Genomic DNA, 21,777 nt, shown 5'->3' with positions numbered 1-21,777 from the left:
TGCTCCAATAAAAAAAAGAAAAAACACTCAAACACGGCCAGACAAAAGGAAAACTAATGTTTCCAGCCCCAAATGAAGAGGGGTAGCTCATTCCCCTTGTCATCTCCACAAAGCCAATCAATAACATGAGCACAAACACTAAAGAGGGGAGCAAGGGAGACACACATCTGGTGGTGGGGGGGCCCCAAGGAGGATAATTGGCCTACACACAGAGTCGTGTGTACACAAGGTCCTTACATCCTGCACCCGACCCCTTCTCCTACGAGAGGAGTGAAAGAAAGAGAGTAACGGAAAGAAACAACAGTGTGTCGTTTGTCATTAGGAATGTTAAGAATGGAAAGCAAACGCGCCCCAACCTCCACCTCCACCTCCACCCTCCTCTTTTCTCCTCTCCTCTGCCTGCCTGGAGAGGAGTGTTTATGGAGGGGCCGTAAACAGGTAGGCAGCACGGGGACGGACGCAGAGCAAACAGAGCAGGCAGGTCTGCCCATTATGCCGCTTTTAGAGGGCGATTTCTCGCTGCGTGCACCGGCGACAAAGGAATTCCTTCACCCCCGGAGGCATGACCTCTTTTACTACTCCTACTCCACTAGTAGCTCTGTAATGGCACATTTGCAGCTTCTGGCTGCTCTTGCCGTCGTCGTCGTTGTTGTTGTTGTTGTTTGACCAGACAGTACTGGAAACGTTTTGTACAGATGTGCTAGTAATTGGATTCTGGTTATCTGGTTTAAAGTGCAGAGCACCATCTCTGTTGCATTCAAGATGAGTCATGGAGGCGTGTTTGGGTGTGTGTGTGTGTGTCTGTGGCTTGGAATTTGGGCAATAAATCAATTGGCTATACTCAAGCCCAACTGAAGAACAACTAATAGCAACATGCAATCTTGACTCTTGAAAGCACAGTGGTTTTGGAGCAATGTCTATCCAAGATTTCCGTGGGCATGTGTGTGCACATGCTTACCTGGCATCCAGCGAACAGGAGGCGTAGTTAAAGTGCAGTGGCTTGAGTGTGTGCTCCAACAAAGTGCTGGCCAGGGGGATTGAGGGAACATCGCTATACTCCAAACTCGACGGCAACTTGTGATTCACCAAAATATAGAGAGACTTGTAGTATCCTGTGGGATGTCAAGCCAAAACAAAGAAAACAGAAGACGACATCAGAAAAAAGAGAAGAAAAATATAGGACCCAGCTAGTACCATACCATTCAATGATGATTGCTACCTTGGCACTAGAAGCAATATCAACAGACTAAAAGAATGGCTGGAAGAACAGAATGAAGTTAAAACTGAATCAGTTAACCACAGGTGCACTGTGTAGGAGTGTAAGTCTGTCACTGTGTGTCAGAGTAAGTATTGCAACTATGCTGCCCAATGAAACTGTACTGTCTCTTCTCAAATTTGATGTTTTCATGAATATTTACTGAGTAATAAACTAATATTTACTAGTATTTCTATTTTTGGAAATTTTAACTGGTGGACATGGAGAAGATCCCTTTTCATGTATGTGCATTTTCCCAGTCATAATGAATACTTATAATTTGATAACAATTCATGAAAAGGATCAAATTTGAGCATGAGGGTTAGAGCAGCATGAATTCCAGAAATAAACTACTACCAATATTACACAGCACATCTTTAAGGGGAGGTGATGTGTAAAATGAGCTCTTTTTCAGAAATGGTGGAGTATCTCTTAAATGGAAACTGATGAAAGAATTACCTTTCTGAACCATGTAGTGCAAAATTTGTTCGATAAGCGCAGTTACACAGCTAGCATCCAGCAGCACAGACACGTAGGTTCTTTCTGAGGTGAAGACATCCAACATACGCATGGGCACTGTCACATTCAAACTGTCATCCCGACACAGCTGCAAAAGCCTGCTCCAGAAAAACAGGGGTGAGGGAGAGAGACGGGTACAGAGACAGACAGTCACAGAGAAGGACAGGACCAGAGAGAGGAGAGAGAGAGAGAGAGAGAGAGAGAGAGAGAGAGAGAGAGAGAGAGAGAGAGAGAGAGAGAGAGAGAGAGAGAGAGAGAGAGACAAAGAAGGTCATACAGAGGATCAGGAACACAGACAGACAGACACAGGGGAAAGGGAATGGATAGAGGGAGAGGGGGGAGAGAGATAGAGGAGTTAATCTCAAGGACACCTGGGAAATAACATCTGTTAAAGAGCGAATAAATAAACACTACAAAAATGGCCGAATCATCCTCTCAAAGGAGGCACTCTGGAGGAGCCAAAGTACTGGAAGAAAGGGGTGATGTTCGTACCTGCAACAGTGTCCCAGCAGCCTCTTGATCTGAAAGACGCACGTTTGTCTGTCTTGCCCAGCTAGGAGCCCTACAAACTGGGCATGGTGCTTCACCAGGTTCTGGCACATCCATATCTGCCAACCGCAACACAATAATCATCATGAGACTATACATTATCAACACAACAAAAATAATGCTGTATGACAGTGAAGATTCACATTATAATTATGGAAGCAAGGGGGGCGGAGTTGTGAGCAAGTGAGCTTCTTCTGCCTCTTTTCCACTGTCGGTTTTCGGGTAGGCCTACAGCTCGTCAAAGCGCGACTCGGACAGCACTTTTGGCTTTTCAAATAGGCACTACACAGCTCAATCGTAAAGCAAAAAGTGGCGGCCGAGTCGCGCTGTAGGCCAACCAGAAAACCAGCAGTGGAAAAGAGGCATTTATGGAGTATTTTTTCAAATCTTGGGTCGCATGAAGGGGCATGACGGAAGCAAGCATCATCTCAGAGTGATTCTCTAATTCGCCTACACTTTTAAGTCCGTGGATTTTATTTGGCAATTCCATTAACTATTAACTGCATCCAATGATGTTTTGGACATTAGAAAACATTTATCTTTCATATAATACAGGAAGTGTACACATGGCATTATTTCCCTGTTTTCATGCCGTCCTGTTTTCCAAATGTCAGATTCAGTCTTCATATTAGCATGTAAAGAAACTTGTTTTGCCCAAGACGATTGCAAATGTTGATTCACAGTAATCATCACAATATGACAAAACTGTCAGAAAGACCACTGTCCTTTCCATTATACATGATATTTGCCATTTTGTGTGTGTCCACGAAAACTGTGTTAACCGTGTCACGGTCTGAAACCTCCTCCATAAATCAGTAATGGTTTGGTTTTAGGCCATACGAATAACATCACGTGATGTCATAACCTCTTTGGCAGGATACGGGAAGACTTTTTGGTAAATTTTGAGCTCCATCCTTCCATAATTTAATCCATTCTTTTTCATGTTCTCATAGCGGGAAAATTGCCTGTCAACAGTGTTATCAACATATTCATAAGAATCTGAATTAGAAATCACATGTAGAAAAACACATATAAAGCATACAGATACATGAATTGATTAAGGTGTTGTGGTGGAACTTCTGCGCTCCTCAGTTAGCACAACACCATAAAAATGGCTGAAATGTCAACGGTGTTACCGTCAATGGTGTTACAATTAAGTATGACAGTCAGGGTTGCCAGATGAGGCTGATGATTTCCAGCCCAAAAAATAATCAAAATCCGCCCTAAAAACCCACCCAATTCTATTGATTTATATGGCAGTGGGAAGGTTTTTCTGATAGATGCCATTTTTACCCGCACACGGCCATCCTAAGCAGCCCAATTGGGCGGGAACCAGCCCAATCTGGCAACACTGATGACAGTTGAGGAGGAGTATGTTTTTGCCAATTTATATCCATATTGACAGACAAACAAACAAAATAATTTGTGTTCTAGGGAGATGGGTTTGTCTGCTCTGCTTTTTTCTCCTAAAAAAGTGCCGACTTGTTCCCCTGCACTGTTGACCGTAACACAGTTGAGTTACACCGTTGACTGTTTTGAAAGTGTTTTTGTGCTATTGATCCCTTATGTGTTGGAAAAATCCTATGAACATACACTAGGGATTATCTCTGGAGAAGTAAGTCTTGTGTAAGGAGGGTGACTATATTCAAATCAGACGTTACAGGGATTTATGATGAAAAATGTGTCAGTCTGTATCACACTGACTCATAAAATCCTACTTATGAAGCTCAACAATCACATTTTCTATATCAGTTGCACAGATTAATGACAATATTACTGCTAAGGGACATAAGCACTTTCAAACATATATTGTTTCAACTCTGTAGTATTTTTATATATGTTTGAAATGACATAGTATTTGTCCATAACACTGTTGACAATATAATTAAGCAAATGTTCGCTTTCATTAGAGTATTTATCAAATGATTTAAGATTAAGCTTGGCAATTTGTTTGTTTGGAAACTTAAATATATACACTATGTAAACATCTAGGTCATTTAGTTGAAAAAAATACTGATAATTGACATTTTGCTTTTGCCAAAAGCGTAGGGAAATCGTAGAATCACTCCTCAGCAAATGCCAGTTCCTTATAGTCAAGTCAAGTCAGCTTTTATTGGCACTTTCTTCATATGCAAGTCATACAAGGAAAATTAAATTACGTTCTCTCTCTATACCATGCCAAGACATAGACATACACAGGACTGACATTTTACAGACTGACATAAAGTGCAAGACAGGACAGGTAACAGTGATGGACTGGTAACAATAAGGAGAATTTATACCAAAACTCCTACCGAATACATTTCCCCAGTACCCCATCTGCTACTGTGTACAATATGAATACAGCTGTGGGATCACAGAAAATACAAACTTAACATCTAAAGTCCATGTATCCTTATGCATTTTCAGAAAGACATCTCATCTACATGGGCAGAGTGAGAGTCTAACACCAACCGAGTGAGGAGCTGCTTGTTCCATCAATGACTCCATGACCTGTTCCCTATTTTTATCTGTGTTTGGAAACGCTATTGCCTAGCAGGGACCAGGGTCCCTAAGCTGGCTGTGTCCTATATTTAACAACCACCTGAACAAGTGTTTTGCTTCCCACATGTAGGCCGAGATGGAAAGAAACCACCATAACAGCTGCCCAAAAATGTCACAGGAAAAGGCAGATCCTGCTGTCATGTCGACCTACTTGTGTCAAACTACAGCCACATCTGATTGACCTCTTCTATACCCCAAGCAGTAAGTGCTGAGTATGAATATTCTCAGTTATGTGCAACCTGCATTCAGAAGATACAACTACAGTGCCATGTACTGTATTTCAAACCTGATTGTACTAGCCCAAATAGGTAAAACCAGGTCATTTGGAATATGTGGCACTGGAATATAGCTTCAGAATCCAGATTCAGGTTTTTCATCGCTGAATATTCTCATGTGTCCATGTCAGTCAAAATCATTTCCCCCAAACAAATAAGTCTAGCTGCTTAAAACTCAAGTTGTTCGACCACCGATTGTTCCAGTTAGCTTCTCTGTGGCTGCTCACCAGTCTATGAGTGTCCTCGCTCTGCCTGTAGAAAAACAGCAGCTGCCTCACAAGGTAGCTGAGGGCGGAGGGGTCGGAAAGCGGCGGTGCCCCGGCAGCCTGGGCCTGGCACACGCAGTGGTCGAACCGCCCCCTCTGGATGGAGTGCTGCATGGGTAGAGGAGGAAGGACACGGTTAGATGGAGAGAAGGAAAGAGTGGTGTTGATGGTGGTTGTACGTAGTGAATGAGATGTGAATGTGAAAGAAGTGAAAATGAGAAAATAGAAAGTTAGGTCTGATGTTGGCCATCTTCCTTCGTTTTAGTGATGGTGGGTAGAGGACAAAGGACAGAGGAGAGACGTAGATGGTGAGAGGAAGATGAGGAACACTGGTGGCGTTCAAGTCAAGGCAAATTTTGTTTATATACAACACGGCAGCTGCTCAACATGCTTCACATAAAGAACAGAACATACATTAATCATGAGGTATTAAAAATATATATTAAAACACATAAAATAAAAGGAAGCATAAACATCACATTAGTAATGGTACTTGCAAGATGTGAATGTGAAATAGTTGAAGAGAAAATAAAAAGACTAACTGGTATTGATCAGTTCCTTCCTTTTTACTGTTGCAGTGAGTTGTCAACACCAGTTGCCATTGCCAACAGTGAACAACCAAAATGAAATGCAGAACACTGGGTACTCACCTGCTGTTTCCGGTCCTGGTACCCTCTGATATAGGACTGGATGATAATGGCATTTTTCAGTCTTCGACGTTCATCCTACAAGAAACAAATGTATGTCATCACTCCTTGCCTAGAAACACTTGAGATCCCACTGCTCATAAAGAACGAGAAACAATGAGTTCTTAAACACACTATAAAATGTGTTTCTATGTCTGTCTGAAGTGAATAGCAAAAGTGCAAGCATCTACGTTACATAAGGCAACCATACAGACAAAAGGCCATGGTACACGGGGCAACTTTTTGGGCAATGTTGCCGAGCAATGTTGCCAGCAATGGGCAACCAGATAAGACACAGGGCAACTTTTTAGGGCAACCAAAAAACGTCAACAGCCAATTAGATAATAGAAGATCGATTGCCAAGGAGATAACATCTGCCAAGATGGATGTTGAAACATTTGCTGCTATTGCTGTTAGGGCAGCACAGTGAAACTATTTGTGAAAATTGTGGCACTGCATTGAAGGGCAGTGCTTTCAATTCAGTGGGTGGAAATGAAACCAACTTCAGTGGAATCTCACCTCCCGTTTACGTCTCTCTTCTTGAGTTCGATGAAGAAGTGATGCTTTTTCCTCCTGCGAAAAAAAAAAAGTCCACAGGAACTTGCTTTACACAGAGTCTATACCACAATATTGCTATAAAAATAGATTATGATCAAGCAAAAACATAAGCCAGTGTGCTTGGTCTTATGAGCGCCCTTACCTTCCTACTCGCTCCCCCAAGGGATACCTTGGGTCTCGTTTTGAAATCACCCTCAAAGCTGAACATGATTAGTCTTTTCCCATTGAGGAGTACTCTGGATATAACGTCTGTAAGACAGTTAAATATATGATATTTGAAAAAAAATGCATGCAACACTACCCAATACAATAATTTGCTATATTCAACTTGGAGTATTCCAAGAACATGGTGAAATGATAAACTTGCCTACGTTAACCTGCATGAAGTGGTACAGTAAATCTGCTAATAGATAGCCGTCAGACAGCTGTCATTTAGTTCAGAAAATAAGGACTCCTGGCTCTTGTATTAGATGATTGCCCACTACCTTAACCTGAATTACTACTTAGCAGTTTTGTGGCATACTCCCCTTATTTTCAAAGGTACCACAACATAGACAACATATAGAGGATCTGTTTCCATACAGGAAGCCAGTGCAGCCTAAATGCAGCTTTATCTCTGACAACAGAAGCCTGGACCTGGATAGTTTCTGTGGGCACTCACTTCTGAGCGTTCAAGTTATGTAAGAATAAAGGACATCACTATACACTGTCAGCTTGCAAGGGGCATCATAAGTGGGAAATCATGGGGGGAAAGATTATTGCAAAAGACATAACATCTCTTGAGAGTCACAGAGTGGCCTGGTGTTTGACAGCTCTATCAGACGTCATGATATGCAAACCCACCCATCCGCAGTAAAACCAGCCTACTGTTACAACACAAAAGCATGGCCTTTGACCTAAGTATCTGACGTTATGCTAGACACGTAACTTACAGCAAATATACTAATGGATACCATATTGGAAATGCAGTAAAAAAGTAAAGAATGGAATATGAACCCAACTAATGGGCGAAACTAAACGACAGCGAGATCCACTGTTGATAGCTTAAGGTCAAAATATTCACTTCCAAATGCAATGCTCCCCATTATATTTTACACTGAATTTGATGGCATTTCCATCATTGTTAACAGTAGCTGACGTCCTGCACTGTGGATCTAATGTCATGCAAACATAATAGAGTGAACTGTCGAAGCAGTCTGTTTACTGAATGCATGGAAAGGAGCCAGGGCTATTTTGTTAGCTTAGCGAACTGGGTATGTTGCTCCAAAACCTGTGAAGCAATGTGCGCAAACGTCAAAAAAGACTGAACCAGATTGACGAAGGCGTGTCAAATTCATACGGTAGTTGTTCTTCTGCTGTGTCCGATATCATCATAACTATAAAACAGCACTGCAACTGTTGGATTTGGCCAGTTATTCAATGGTGGTAATGTGGTGGTGCCATTACTGTGGTTAGCTCAGCATCTCGCTACATAATGACTCAGCAGCTGACCTATTATTGTTCTACAAAATACACAATCATCCATGACTCCTAAATGGCATAAACTGTTGTTATAACCCCGAGTTCACTAACGTTGTTTGTTACGACGGGGTTTACAGAATGTACTATCAAACTACAAAGTCAGTTGGCTTGGTAGCTTGATGGTTAGCGAGGTAGCTTGTTGGCTATAGCTAAGTAACTTCATAGGGGGCAGGTTGTTCTTTGCTCATCGACATCTGTACATCCCTGAGCTATATCGACACACAAACCCTATTCAAAAGAGAGATTTCTAGGGTGGATATAATGTAAACAAGTTTACCTGCGTTTAGAGAAGGATCAACCGACTGAGATCCTCTAACTACAAAACTAGCTAGTGAAAGCGAAAGAGGAAAACGTCTGTTTCTTTCTTTCAGCCTTCTTTCTAGCACAACACAGAAGGCCCGCCTACTGTAAGAATGTGATTGGACCTGAAGGCTTCCGGTAAAATACCATTGGCTACTGACTTGACAAAATGTGACAGGCCGCTTCCTGGTCGTAATCAGCTGGTGCTGCTCTCAGGCACATCAGCCACACACTGTAACTTACAGTGTAAGTAACACATTCAGAAACACATTACTCGGTGTATATGTCTCTTATGCTTGTCGTTGCAAGAATAGTTACCTGCGTCTTGACATTCCTGGACATTGGATATGGTAAGGGAATGCCAAGAGTAACTGAAATGTCCATGCTCTGTCACCTGGAAAGGGGATGTAGGCCTAAAGATCTCCCAATCCCTGTTAGTGGTGTGTCATAGGCCTACCTTGAAATGTAAAGTAAGGGTGTACTGGGGTTTGGAAGTTGTTGCACACACATACAAAAAGATTCAGGACTAGAAGGCAACTGAATCTACATACTGAATCTACTGGGATGAGCATTGTGTGTTAATTGTAAAGAACCCAAGCAAAGAAAATAATGTTCAATTCTTCTACTGCATGGAGGAATAACCAAAACACTCACATATTTGAACAAAGGAAACATACTGAAGGTCACGTCTTGGTGTCATTGTTGCTTTGGCTTACATTGATGCCCATTTCATTAAGCATATTTTAATACACCTCCAGCCATATTTACCATGGCTAATTCTGAGTTATAAAAGCAAAATTTGCTGCAAGGTGTCACACTTTGCTGACTTGTGCCTGTAGGCCAACATCACCAGAATCAGTAGTGAGAATAAGCATGGATGGCGGACGGTTCCTGCATTTGTACTGCATGGTGAACTCGATGAAACAGTAAAACGAAAGAGATGACCATCATTTTTGCAGTTCTTCACTTCTTTCACCTTCACATCCTCTTCCGCTAACATATTAGGGCATAGGGCAGTCATGGGTAAGCGGTTAGGGCGTCAGACTTGTAGTCCAAAGATTACCGGTTCAACTCCCGACCTGGCATGTTGGTGGGGGAAGTAATTAACCAGTGCTCTCCCCCATCTTCCTCCATGACTGAGGTACCCTGAGCATCGTACCGTTCCTCCGCACTGCTCCCTTGGGGCACCATTGGGGGCTGCCCCCTTGCACGGTTGAGGTATAAATGCAATTGCGTTGTGTGCAGTGTGCACTTGTGTACTGTGGAGTGGTGTGTCACAATGACAACGGGAGGTGGAATTTCGCAGGTGGGTTTCCACTTTCACATAATTCACAGGATCCCCTTAACTTGTGTTATGATCCCATGTGTCAAGGCCATGGACAACGTGCATCTGGGAATCTGAAAGTTGCTAGTTCAAATCCAGTGCATGTGGCTGAAGTGCACTTGAGAAAGGCTCCATTGCTCCAGGGACTGTAACCAACCCTGTACATTCCTTTGGGTAAACCCGTCAGCCAAGTGTATAGTATTATGATCATAAGCCTTTAATATTTTCATGTGACATTTCCTGTGTGCATGTTTTCATCAGATGAAGTCCAGTGCTTTTAGAGTATTTCTATGCCTTTGAGCATTGACTGACACCATTGTGTCTTCACTGTTGCAACAAGTTACCCCTAACATTACAGAGGATTTCTATGCAATGTTCAGAAATGGAAATCAATTTATTTCAATGGCAATGGCCACTTTCTTCTGTGTTATTGATTATTCTCATACCTTTTCCCCTGAAGACGGGAAGCAATGACAAGCTGCTCCAGGCCTGTTCTCCTGGAGACACTTAAGGGGAAAGGCAGTGTCTCACATTTACACTGGAGGTCAGTCACACTGGGACACTCTTCGAAAGGTCACTTACCTGAGATATATTATGGCCAATTAGTCTCCATAACTCAACATCAGTACTGCTTAATTGGTTAATTGATTGATCTTGGAAAAAATATTACCCTATCCCTTTTACCCTATAGAGTCATTGCCTTTTACCAATAATGTTTTAAATATTGGAGTGTCTTAAATGATGATTACTTTAGGATTTCAGTGCATTTCATTTCTGTAATTGTATAAAGCACGCAATGGGAGACTTTTGGGAAGCCCCGGTAGGCTACTGTGCGCTATTTCAAGCTCAGAAGTTTCTCAAAGTTCCACTTCACTAAGTGGAGTCCTTTGTCTGCACTTAGAAGTCGAATCCATTTAAAGTTTGACTGTGTGTCGACACTTAGTTGGGAACGCCGCACAATAATATTCCTGAAGAATAAATTCAGAGGCCAAATGCAATTACAGCCATTAAATCACTGCTGTTCACTGGTGCCAGTATAGCACTTCTGATGAAGCCGTGCGGGACAGGTGCAAATTTCCCTGAAGACTGAATTCATCACCCGTCCTATTGTTTATTTGTGCATTAGTGCAATAGTTTCATATATAGAGAGGCATTTAGAAACAGTCCTCCATTCATTTGATGGTGTTGTATTGCTTTGCTGTTGTAGTTATGCAAAAGTACTGAAGAGGGCTGTGCATGGTAACGCCCTCACCATGCTGTTGCTTGGTGAAAAATGACACCATCACAGGTGTTGCACATCCAATCCATTTAGTGGGGAGTGAATGGAAAATGCTCCTGGAAAAAATGCATTGGAGTAATTTACTGTCTCCCGGACACCATATTTAGCAAATCCCTAGTAATCTGGAGAGTGTGTTGCGCAGGCAGTATACTGAATTATACAGAATACATTTGGTTATGAGCTGTAAAAAATGTGAAATGTGACTAGACTTCATAAAAAGCCTATTTGACATGCAACGTGTTTCACTGTATACACAGTGACCTGGTCCATTAGGCATGGAGGGGGATGTATTGATGTAAAAGAAGGAGGGTTAAGCATTTCATATAGTCTGGCACATCTCAGCAGAAGTGTGTGTGATATACCTTCAGCAACTAACTCCAAAAGTGTTTTTGTACCGCTATGGGCCTATGAAAGTCAGCACAATAAAAATGAAACATTTTAGGTGTGAAGATCACTACCACACTTCCTTATCCGCATCTACATTTCACTATATACAATTCATTGTTAAATGTAATTTACCCTTTTTGTCTGCATTTCTGTCAAACAATAGCCTACCTTTGACGTGTGACCGCTTTTGTCATTACGCACGCATTACGCATTGGCTGCTATAGAGGACCAGGTGGGTGTAACAGAGAAAATTTAGTTCATTTTTAAGGATGAAATCATTTGAGTAAAATATAATGTAGGCCTATATATATATAGTAATTACAGTATATATATATAGTAATTGCACTGTATTTTTTACTCTTCAAAAACAGTCATTCAGCCCGTTATGCACTGCCATTTTGTGGATTGTGGATTTTGTGGAACAGTTACAATTACGCATCCTACTTTACCACTAATGTGACTTTTTGAGGTTATGCTTACATATGGGGAGCTATTTAAGTAAGATTTAGGAAAAGAGAACTCGATAAAGGACTCGAAAAGATAAAGGCACGACACGTCAGTATCCCCGAAATAGTGGCAGACATAACAGGAAAACGCATCCCTTTATATGGGAAACATCAGCTCATGTTAATTCAACTAATGCAAGGCTACATTTGTCAAATTAAATTCAATGCTTCGCTCAGCTAGAACACAGTGGTAGAAGGCACAATTTCCCCTCTAGTACTCAGGTTAATAAATGATGTAAGGTTTGCTTATGCGCCCTTTTGACAGGGCTATAATGAATCAATTTGAACACCTGACGTTTGGAAGATCACACTGACAGGGCAGGAGGTCGTCAATCACGTCATTGAGACAAAATTCGCAGGGTCATCTCCTTTAAGAGTCATTTTTAGACCTTTTTGTATAGGCGTTAGGGGGGGGTGGTGTCCATTTCGATATTGATTTTGATGTTTTCCTTCAACTTTTGTAAAATACACTGTGTATATGGCTAAATGGCGCCACAGCAACCAAGCAATGAAAATAGCCAAATTTAACAGTGAAAAGTGCCCGTATGTAGAAACTAGAAGTATGAAAATGGATGGCTACAAAACCTGTTAATCTATAGATAAATTCATCTATAGATTTTATTGACGTTTCTCTTTTCCAAAACAAAATTGATGACCCTCCTTTAACCAGTCTGAGGGGACCATTGGGACCTGTAGTTTGACATTAAAGAAATTAGCTTATATTCAGTTCAGGAAGTCTACAAAATTCATATGCAGCTGTTAGTGTTATAGGATTTGATCTTCCCTATGACGTTTAATAATAAAGTCTTTCACCCAAGGTCCTTTACTTGAAGTAATACTCCCTCGGTAATGCCTGGCTCAACAAATTAAATTGATAAAATGATTATGAGCCACAAATGCGTTTAAAAGCAGTCCTATACATTTCAGGACAGAGACCATTTGTGCCAATTTAATTGAATATATTTATTGCAATAAAAGAGACAGTGCAGGTCCCCTTAAATTGCCTTTTCATAATGAACACATTTACCAAGGATAATTAATATATAAACTATTTCGATTTGTCATTTTGATTTGTATTTTAGTTAATTGTGAAAGTAATTACAGAGCGAATGAACAGCTCTCAGGAAGGAGCGGGGTTCCCGGGTCCTTTTCCATCTCAGGGTGCAATATTAATTTTGCCCTCTCGCGATGGGATGAAAAAGAGCCATAAATCTCGGTGATTGGTGCGCGAGCCAATGCTAAATGGCTTCATATTTCACAAGTGCTCTAATAGAAATATTCATGCGGACCCTTAATGAAATTAAACTGAGAAAATGGACAAAGCATTGATAGGTTAAGTATAGCTTACGTTTACCAGATAGCAAAATAGGAATTCGTCATGGGACATGCCAACTATTTTCTGTAAGGAAATGGTCTAATACGAAAAGGAACTCTCAGTTAGGCCTACACGATAGGCCTACATTTCTAACAGCTATATAACAGCTTTTCACACTTTCAACAAAGGTTGCCCAGTCATGTGGTTTGGATGAGTAGGCCTAGGCCTATATGCATTTATTTTTACACGCATGTATTATCTTCTGACATGCTGGTTCCTATATGGCAGGTAGGCCTACGTTCATACCTATCATCAATCTCCGACTACTCCGCTATTATTTCTTAATCGGCCGTGATATCATCCAGGTTCCCAATTAAATCATGATCCCTTAGTAAAACCACCCTCTGACTTGTTGATTTCCCATGAGCAAATAAACGTCTGATTCCCGTCCCAGGAGAGTGGTTAGCTGATGAATTGAGGAAAACTAATCCGCTTTATTGGGCGACAGGTTAAGGGCAACAGGGTGTCAATAATTCTCGTTCCGACCTCTTCCTCCATTAGCTTAAAGTGGCTGATTAGAGGGAGAGACCCAGCCCCCAAACGCACACATCTCTCCCTTTACATCTCTCTCTCTCTCTCTCTCTCTCTCTCTCTCTCTCTCTCTCTCTGCTGCGTATAGGAAAGAAAATCACCCGAACTGCAAGAGATGGAAGAATGGTGGCCTAGTAGACGGGCTTGGTCCGGTCTGTTAAGTCTGTATTCAGTAGAACTTGAATAAATGTAAAATATTCGAACGACAAAATAAATACGGAAATTAACACTTGAGATTAAACAAAACAAAATGTTTACAGAGACACTGTATCTAGACACCCCCCCCCCCCCCATAAAACTAGACGTCTTCAGGAAATGTTTTATCACTTTCCATCAAGCATCACAGCGCATATGGCTACAACATTAACCATAGTAATATATGTGGCCATTGGGCCTCTGTGGGCTGGCATAAGGCAGGCTTTTAACAGGATTTCCCAATTGGCCGCTATCGCGCACAGTGCCCTAAAATGGCTAATGGTGGCATGTCCAGGGGAACACTTTAGAGTTACATTGCTGCATAGAGTTTTCATTGCTTGAATTTTGTTTAGGATTACAATTCTATTGAGAGCTATGCAGGACTGTAGGCACACAAAACACACGGTACACCACATCAATTGCTTTGTTGGCCTACCAGTCCAGATTGTTGTTTTTTTCCATGCAATGGCTGTTTTCAAAATATCTGTAACATGTTTAAGAATATGTCAATAACTGCTTTGACAGCTATTTAAAAATATATATTTTAATGAGTAATTTCATGTGACGATGTATCAGGAATCAAACGTAGCCCCTATGAAACTGAAGATGAAGATCTGAACGGAAGATCCAACATTGCGCACACATCAAACTAGTGTTATGAAAGAGTTTATTTTTTACATAGGCCTACCAGTAATTATTTTCAACAGATTAAATTAATTCTTATAGCCTACATGTTTGATTATATGGGACGAGTTCAGCTTCACCTGATTTTTTAAAACAGGACGCATTCGGTGCGTTCCCCCGTGCGTAACGACGCAGGTGGCCAAGTACACGGGTTCCAGGTGGGTGGCCCAGGGAGATAGGAGAAAAAGTCCCACGATCATCCATGATAGATGAGACAAGATGTTGATAAGACACCTTTCCTTAATTATTAAATATTTGTCCTGTAAACCATTATTTCTTTAACCTGTTTTAGACGACAAGTGAATGTTTGAAAGTTGACTGTGGAGAGTTAAACTACAAATGAAGAAGAAAAAAATGATGACCTGATATCTGAGTTCAAACAAACGATAAAGAATAGCTGTTATAACTCTGTGGTGCCTGTTTCACAGTTATATTTTGGGCCGGATAAAAACAAGACATTTTGTTGCATTTTCTTTCATAAGGGTGGCCACAGAATGCTGTTGCGTGTGTTGTATCGATGGTTAAATTCAAAAAGATTAAGTGAAGGTAGGTGTCAGCTTATGTAATCAAATTCCATTTTCTGACTCTTTGAAAGCGTACAGTTGAGGTCCTAGTGGATGGCGCAATGAAATTGAAATGCAAACTCCCATTCCCATCAAATCATGAGAGGGCTTCGGCTATCAGCACTCAGCTCGCTGAGCAAACTGGCCGCAAAATGCACTGTAAACACTCCATGCGTTAACCAATGAGGGCGCTCCATTGGAGAGTAGAACAACCAATCATCGCAGCTTGTGCCAAGAGTAGTTAGGGGACACAGTTTTACCCGACAGTTCAACTTTGAGAAGTAGAGCGACAACCGTCTGAAATAAGCCAAGACGCCCAAGCACAACAGAACCTGCTTGGACCACGAACCAGATGGAAAAATCCAAAAACTTTCGCATCGACGCGCTTTTGGCCGTCGATCCGCCAAAAGTGCAGACATCACCGTTAGCATTAGTGACCTCGCTATCCTCGTCCTCACTCTCATCGGCAGGGAGCCTAAACGGCTCCGACCTCAACACCAGCACCGAGTCTCTGCGAACGGACAGTCCGTCTCCTCCGAGGATTTCCTCGTGCGGTTTGATTCCCAAGCCCGGCTTTCTGAACTCCTCGCACTCGAGTATGGTGGGACTTCATCCACAGAGCAGCACCGCCATTCCCCCGCAGGCGCTATATGGGCACCCGATGTACACCTACTCTGCAGCAGCTCTAGGGCAGCATCCAGCATTGTCTTACTCCTATCCACATGGTACCCATCATCACCACCCAAACGACCCCCTCAAACTCACGCCAGGGACATTTCAACTTGACCACTGGCTCAGAGTGTCCACAGCTGGGATGATGCTACCAAAGATGCCTGACTTTAACTGTAAGTGTTACCTAGAAATGTCTGTGGTAGTTGAGCCTGTTTTCATTGCATATGTTGTGCCATTTGATAAGCATTTTGTTTACGCATATAAACTTTAATGTCGGTCTTAAAATTGAGGACATCACACTGTATCTGCATTGTGTTATGTTAAATACCCTGATTCCGTTGACCTGTTATTTTTGGAACAGTGCTAACTGAGGTGGCTATACCAGTTTGGGTTTTGATATATTATTACCAGTGTTATACATTATAGCATGCATGATTGCACATTGCAAGTCGCCAAACTGCTGCCAAAAAGGGCGTTTAGCTGAGCAGGGAGAGGAACAGAATCGTTTTCTGAGAGGAACTAAAATGGACAGATAATGGACAGAAGGAAAGTAGCGGAGGCGTGTGAAAACCACAGCCGGCCAAGTGTTTGCTCTTCAGACACTGGCTTTCTGTTCCGCTCGGCTTTAACGAATTCGTTCAGAGTTGGGTGGCAAACGGTCTCCATTTTTTTTAAACACAAGATATGGCTGAAATGTTACCTCTGGGCTTTAGTCGGGCCTTTCTTGGCAGATGGAACACGAGTGTAATGTGGACTGGCCCATGCGTAATGGGGACGCATATGTTTGTTATATGCGCAATTGTATCTACTGCAGTGTTGTTGGATAGGCCATTGAAAACGCAGTTTTAAAATGTATTTTTTCCATGTAAGAATTGGGCATGTGAATTGCTGACCTATAAGTGAATGTTACTGACCTTGGGACATTTGGTACAGTATTCAAATTGGGTAGCTTTGTTTTAGCGTAAATGCAACATGCCAGTCCTTTGCAAATACATTATTGACTTTATTAATTAACTGTTTATTGATTTATTTATTAAATGTATTAATTTAATAAATAAAATAATCCATAGGTAGTGGACACCTGAACTAGTTTTCTTGACAGCAAGGTCAGCACTTAAGCCGTGCGCAAAATTGTATTATAATGGCAAGTTTATAGCCTAATTAAACAGTGTCAGATTATACACACCTGGCTATTCCACATACTCACCAATAAGGTATCCAACTACAGCTTGCTTCTCTGTTCTCAATCCCAGCTCAGGCACAGTCGAATTTGTTGGGAAAGTGCAGAAGGCCGCGGACTGCGTTCACCAGCCAGCAACTCCTGGAGTTGGAGCATCAGTTCAAACTGAACAAATACCTCTCTCGACCCAAGAGGTTTGAAGTGGCTACTTCTTTGATGCTGACAGAAACACAGGTATAATACAATTTATTTAAATGTCTTAAATTATTTGCGCCAACCTCAACCCATCTACCCACACTCACACTGTGCTACAATGCACAATTGAGATGGCTAATTTGTGTGTGTGTGTGTGTGTGTGTGTGTGTGTGTGTGTGTGTGTGTGTGTGTGTGTGTGTGTGTGTGTGTGTGTGTGTGTGTGTGTGTGTGTGTGTGTGTGTGTGTGTGTTTCCCCCCAGGTAAAAATCTGGTTCCAAAATAGACGTATGAAGTGGAAGCGCAGCAAGAAGGCAAAGGAACAGGCGGCACAGGAGGCAGAGAAGCAGAAGAGCGGGAAAGGTTCTCAGGACAAATCGGATGGACACGAGCAAACGGATTACAAGAAGGGTGACACCAAAAGCAACAGAATACGAGATTTCAGGGACAGTGACGACGAGGAAGGAGACAATTTCCTCTACAACTCATCAGACTGTTCGTCGGATGACGAGAGAACCCAGGCCAGCGACGTCAGCCCACAACCGTGAGCGCCATCCAAGCAGGACTCTTGTTTTTCCCCTTTTCACTAAGGACAATGAAACTGCATGACAAACAAAATACGAACGACATAAATGTACTGAGGTACTTGACAAAAATGTTTAAATTATCGGCATCCATCAAATGTGGTAGAAGTTGGCCTGTGCGCTCTGCAAAAACTTTCATCATGTTGTGCAATAACATGCCACTCAAGACACGGGGATGTTATAGAGGTAGCCTACAACACATCGTTGTTTGTTACATAGCATGTTACTTGTGTAAAATGTGTTAGCCTTAACAAAAATAGGAGTCATACATATCCATCCAAATAATAATAAATCACCTGTGTATAACGGTTAGCAATTCAACCAGATTTCTACCACGATGAATATTGTCAATATAGGAGAGTGTTGATACTGTAACCACTGCGCCTTCAGTTTCCTTTTTTCCCGAGTTGCGGTGTAAGCGTCTGTTATTATGTCACCAACTGTTTACTGTGCAGAAAATGTGATGTGTTTATTTTTGTATGATGTATTTATAATAAAAAATGACCATGCATGGTAAATTATTGTTCAACGTTACCCATGATGGAGACGATAAATAAATTTGTTTTACAAAATGGTGAAAGTGTCACTTTGGCCTCTCCACGCTCTTCCTGAAATTGAATGGGTAGGCTAGTTATAATTTAAATTAATATGGCTCATAATTATGCTGTGCAGTCTATCCAAATAGACCATAAGTCGATCACCCTTGCCAGTGGTAGGCATAGTGCTGATGGAAAATAATAAAGGCCACAGCATCGATCATTTTTCTGCGGTGTGTGTTCTATTATTTTGAATATCAGGCCCAACTTAAGTTGATCGAATGGTAGACCTAGGCAGTGCCGCTGTAGCTGTATTTAACGGTGTCAATGGATCACTCGGGTCATGGGAACCTCTGTTTATAGCGTTGTCGAATCCGTGCAAATGTGAGCCGAGAGCTAACACTAGTCCGCAGAGGAACGGCAGAAACATTTCGCACAAGCACAGCAATGGCCCGGCATTAATAAACTGCGGATACAGCCCCATCAATCTTGGCCTGATGCACGCAGGATGCAGCCACAGCACAAGCATTTTTATTCGCTCAAAGCCACGCACTAATCGCTCGTTCATTCATAACTGGCTATAGCCATCTGTCGCTTAAAATAACACTAGTAAAATGCTTTTGAAAAAGAAAGACACAAATAAGAAATGTCAGACAGTAGGCTAATATCAGGCACAGTTATAACACATTTACTACCCAATACAATTTGGCCATTAGGCCTACTACACGATGAAGGCTAAAACCTCGTGACGCGAGTGTGCACCTTCCTCTACCAGATAGTTGTGCGCAAAATTGACCAACGTTATTTAAAATTTGGTCCTGTGATAACCGAAACCAGTGCTTATTTTAATGGCCTCGCTGGCGATGTAATCGAGGTCACATCAGCAGAAAGTGCATTTCCGCTTTTATTAATATTGGTCAGCTTTATCTGGCCAATAAACGTAATGATCTATTCGGTCCTTGCCAAGAAATACTCCCCCAGATCAATTAGAGCAAATTTAAATATAATCACCACCCTATCCCACTCAGCTTGAGGGCAAGGAGAACAATTCATTTGGGTAAATTTGGACTGAAATAAGAGGTTCGCTGAGTGTTCGCGTTTTTCGTCTCATTTCTACTGCCCGTTTCCAAAGAGACAGTCGCAGTCCATTACTCCCCGGAGAGGAGTGTTTTGTAGATCAATTTCCCATGCCCTTGCTTTGGCTAGCACCGAAAGTGATGAAGGAATCCGTTTGCTTCCACCGATGTCGCTCAGGGGAGGTAGACTGTAGCCTAGTTCCTATTCATGCGCTCTTATCTCTGTGCCTTCTGTAAGCATGCCACAGAGTTTACATGTGCTGGGGTCATCCATGGGTCACGAGTTACGGCTGTAGAAATGACTCCTGACTATTCCATTCGCAAGGGGTGCGGTAGTTGAACATTTTGGGATCCATGTGAAGTCATCATCAATCGGCCAGGCCTTTGAAATAACCTTTATTTCACCCGCACACCCGTTTGGCACTACTTTGCGCACGCTTTATGAGAGAAATTGCATACTGCAAATGATTTTTGACTTGCCATAATTTCTTATCTGGGAGTCAATATCCTGAAATCCTTCGCACTTTAATGAGCAAATAATTGCATTTTTTAAAAACTTAATAGCCTAATACCTACCCCACAAATGCCAAATGTGGCACAGCCAAGTTGAGGTTCACAATACTGATTACACAATGGTCACTGAAAAGTGGCTGTCCTGAGGCTAATTTAAACTTTTTTTCTTTACAGGTTTGGTTTGCCCAGGTGCAGAAGCCACGCAGTGAAGTATTACTGTATCTGTGTTGCTGTGCCATCCAAGGCTTAAAGGAGAGAGGTCTAGTGGTCACATGTGAGACAGGAGCATCATAGTAGGGGCGTAAAGAGGATACATGATGAGTCTGAAATGTTATTTTAATGGAGAGGGGACACCCATATGATCTGCTTGTGCACATAGGGCACAAGTTCTACACCCCAGGACATCGGTAAAGAGAGAACACAGGCCTTTATTGGGTGCTACTAAGACAAACTGCCTGGATTAAGTTGGACCACCAAACCACACATCTTCATCCGCCAAGAGAAATGCACATCCCAAAAGTAAGGGAAGACACAACATGCACAACAAAAATGACTTTAAACATGTTTTTGTCCAGCCTAAGTAGTTTTAGGTTATTGATAGCCTCTGTGTTTTTTTTGTTTCTCTATATTGCCACATTGTTGCCGATTAAATTATAAATTTATATTTTGATAATTTCATGAAAATGTTTGGCATAATAACCCATTTGCAACAACACAGTTACTGCTTTTTGCTTTGCATGGTATATTAGCCCTGAGCAATACACATCCTGAACTCTCTCTCCACTATAATGGAAGTGCAGAGGTAAAGAGGGGTAGCATCCTTTCTCCATAGACAGGTTCAATAATAAAGACGAGATGAACTTGTTGTCGTGACCTGGCAAGACGGAACACTATATGACATATGACACACTAATGACAACAGTTTCTAATAGCTGTATAATGACTATGCAGCTGTGTTGTTGTCAGATACACAGACTCTGGCAGCTCCGTGTGAAATGTCAACGTGCGCTCGGACACTGTAGTTTGTTTCAGTTATCTTTTTTATGAGAATCCCTTACATGATGGACTTATGTGTGACTCTCTCTTTCTCGTTGGTTCTCTTCTCTCTCTCTCTCTTTCCTACTTTCTCTCCCTCCTTCTCTTTCTCTCAGTTTATCCAGCTTTTACTCTCTTCCTTGAGCTTTCTTGCTCACCCTCCATCTTTACTGATCACTCTTCTATGCATCTCTCTCTCTCTCTCTCTCTCTCTCTCCTGTTATCAGCTCTGGGCGGCGTCTGCTTCCCATTACAGGGTGACTGAGGGGTCAATACCAGTGGCACTGGCAGCCAGAGGTGAGTTGACTACTACGTATGTGCACACACCCAGGTGGAACACACATCAACACAGACAGACAGACAATGGCCAGTTCCCACTCACCTGTGTGTGTGTGTGTGTGTGTGTGTGTGTGCGCTGTGCTACTCTGCCGGTACTGCTGCCGTGTGAGATTCTCCTCCTCCTTCCCACGTGCTGACAATGCTGGCTTTGTGTCTATCAGAAGGGACACACATTCAGGAGAAGGGTCTTCCCAGTGTGTGTGTGTGTGTGTGTGTGTGTGTGTGTGTGTGTGTGTGTGTGTGTATGTGTGTTTATGTGAGAGAGAGTGGGAAAATACTCAGGTCTCTTGTTGACCTGTTAGAGGTTGATGTGTGATTGGTCAGTTAGTGTTG

The 21,777-nt window shown here is 42.0% G+C and overlaps 2 protein-coding genes across 2 annotated transcripts in view; one reads left to right on the top strand and one right to left on the bottom strand.

The window, feature by feature from the left end:
• ube3c (ubiquitin protein ligase E3C) overlaps positions 1 to 8,547 on the bottom strand; it is a 70,059-nt gene extending 61,512 nt beyond the window's left edge. The window contains exons 1-8 of the mRNA XM_063207086.1: positions 8,451 to 8,547; positions 6,795 to 6,901; positions 6,614 to 6,667; positions 6,059 to 6,133; positions 5,370 to 5,516; positions 2,267 to 2,382; positions 1,715 to 1,872; positions 959 to 1,112 (exon numbers count right to left, since the gene is read on the bottom strand). Of these exons, the coding sequence (XP_063063156.1) occupies positions 959 to 1,112; positions 1,715 to 1,872; positions 2,267 to 2,382; positions 5,370 to 5,516; positions 6,059 to 6,133; positions 6,614 to 6,667; positions 6,795 to 6,860 (770 nt within the window). The 5' untranslated portion in view covers positions 6,861 to 6,901; positions 8,451 to 8,547. The remainder of the gene's footprint in view (positions 1 to 958; positions 1,113 to 1,714; positions 1,873 to 2,266; positions 2,383 to 5,369; positions 5,517 to 6,058; positions 6,134 to 6,613; positions 6,668 to 6,794; positions 6,902 to 8,450) is intronic.
• A 7,063-nt stretch (positions 8,548 to 15,610) lies between these two features.
• Positions 15,611 to 18,484, top strand: mnx1 (motor neuron and pancreas homeobox 1). The gene is made up of 3 exons (XM_063206188.1): positions 15,611 to 16,162; positions 17,243 to 17,403; positions 17,625 to 18,484. The coding sequence occupies exons 1-3, from the start codon at positions 15,670 to 15,672 to the stop codon at positions 17,907 to 17,909; spliced, it is 939 nt and encodes a 312-aa protein (XP_063062258.1). The 5' UTR covers positions 15,611 to 15,669; the 3' UTR covers positions 17,910 to 18,484.
• Positions 18,485 to 21,777: the final 3,293 nt, after the last annotated feature.

This window comes from Engraulis encrasicolus, chromosome 9 (genome assembly GCF_034702125.1).
Source record: "Engraulis encrasicolus isolate BLACKSEA-1 chromosome 9, IST_EnEncr_1.0, whole genome shotgun sequence".
NCBI lineage: Eukaryota > Metazoa > Chordata > Actinopteri > Clupeiformes > Engraulidae > Engraulis > Engraulis encrasicolus.
The sequence above is the reverse complement of the archived record's forward strand: the minus strand, read 5'-3'. Positions and strand labels throughout refer to the sequence as shown.

What these genes read in the sequence shown, in the direction of transcription:
- mnx1 (XM_063206188.1), top strand. Translation starts at nt 15,670, where the DNA reads ATGGAAAAATCCAAAAACTTTCGCATCGACGCGCTTTTGGCCGTCGAT. An exon ending in AAAGATGCCTGACTTTAACT is followed by an intron (nt 16,163 to 17,242) that starts GTAAGTGTTACC and finishes TCTCAATCCCAG; the next exon opens with CTCAGGCACAGTCGAATTTG. An exon ending in TGATGCTGACAGAAACACAG is followed by an intron (nt 17,404 to 17,624) that starts GTATAATACAAT and finishes GTTTCCCCCCAG; the next exon opens with GTAAAAATCTGGTTCCAAAA.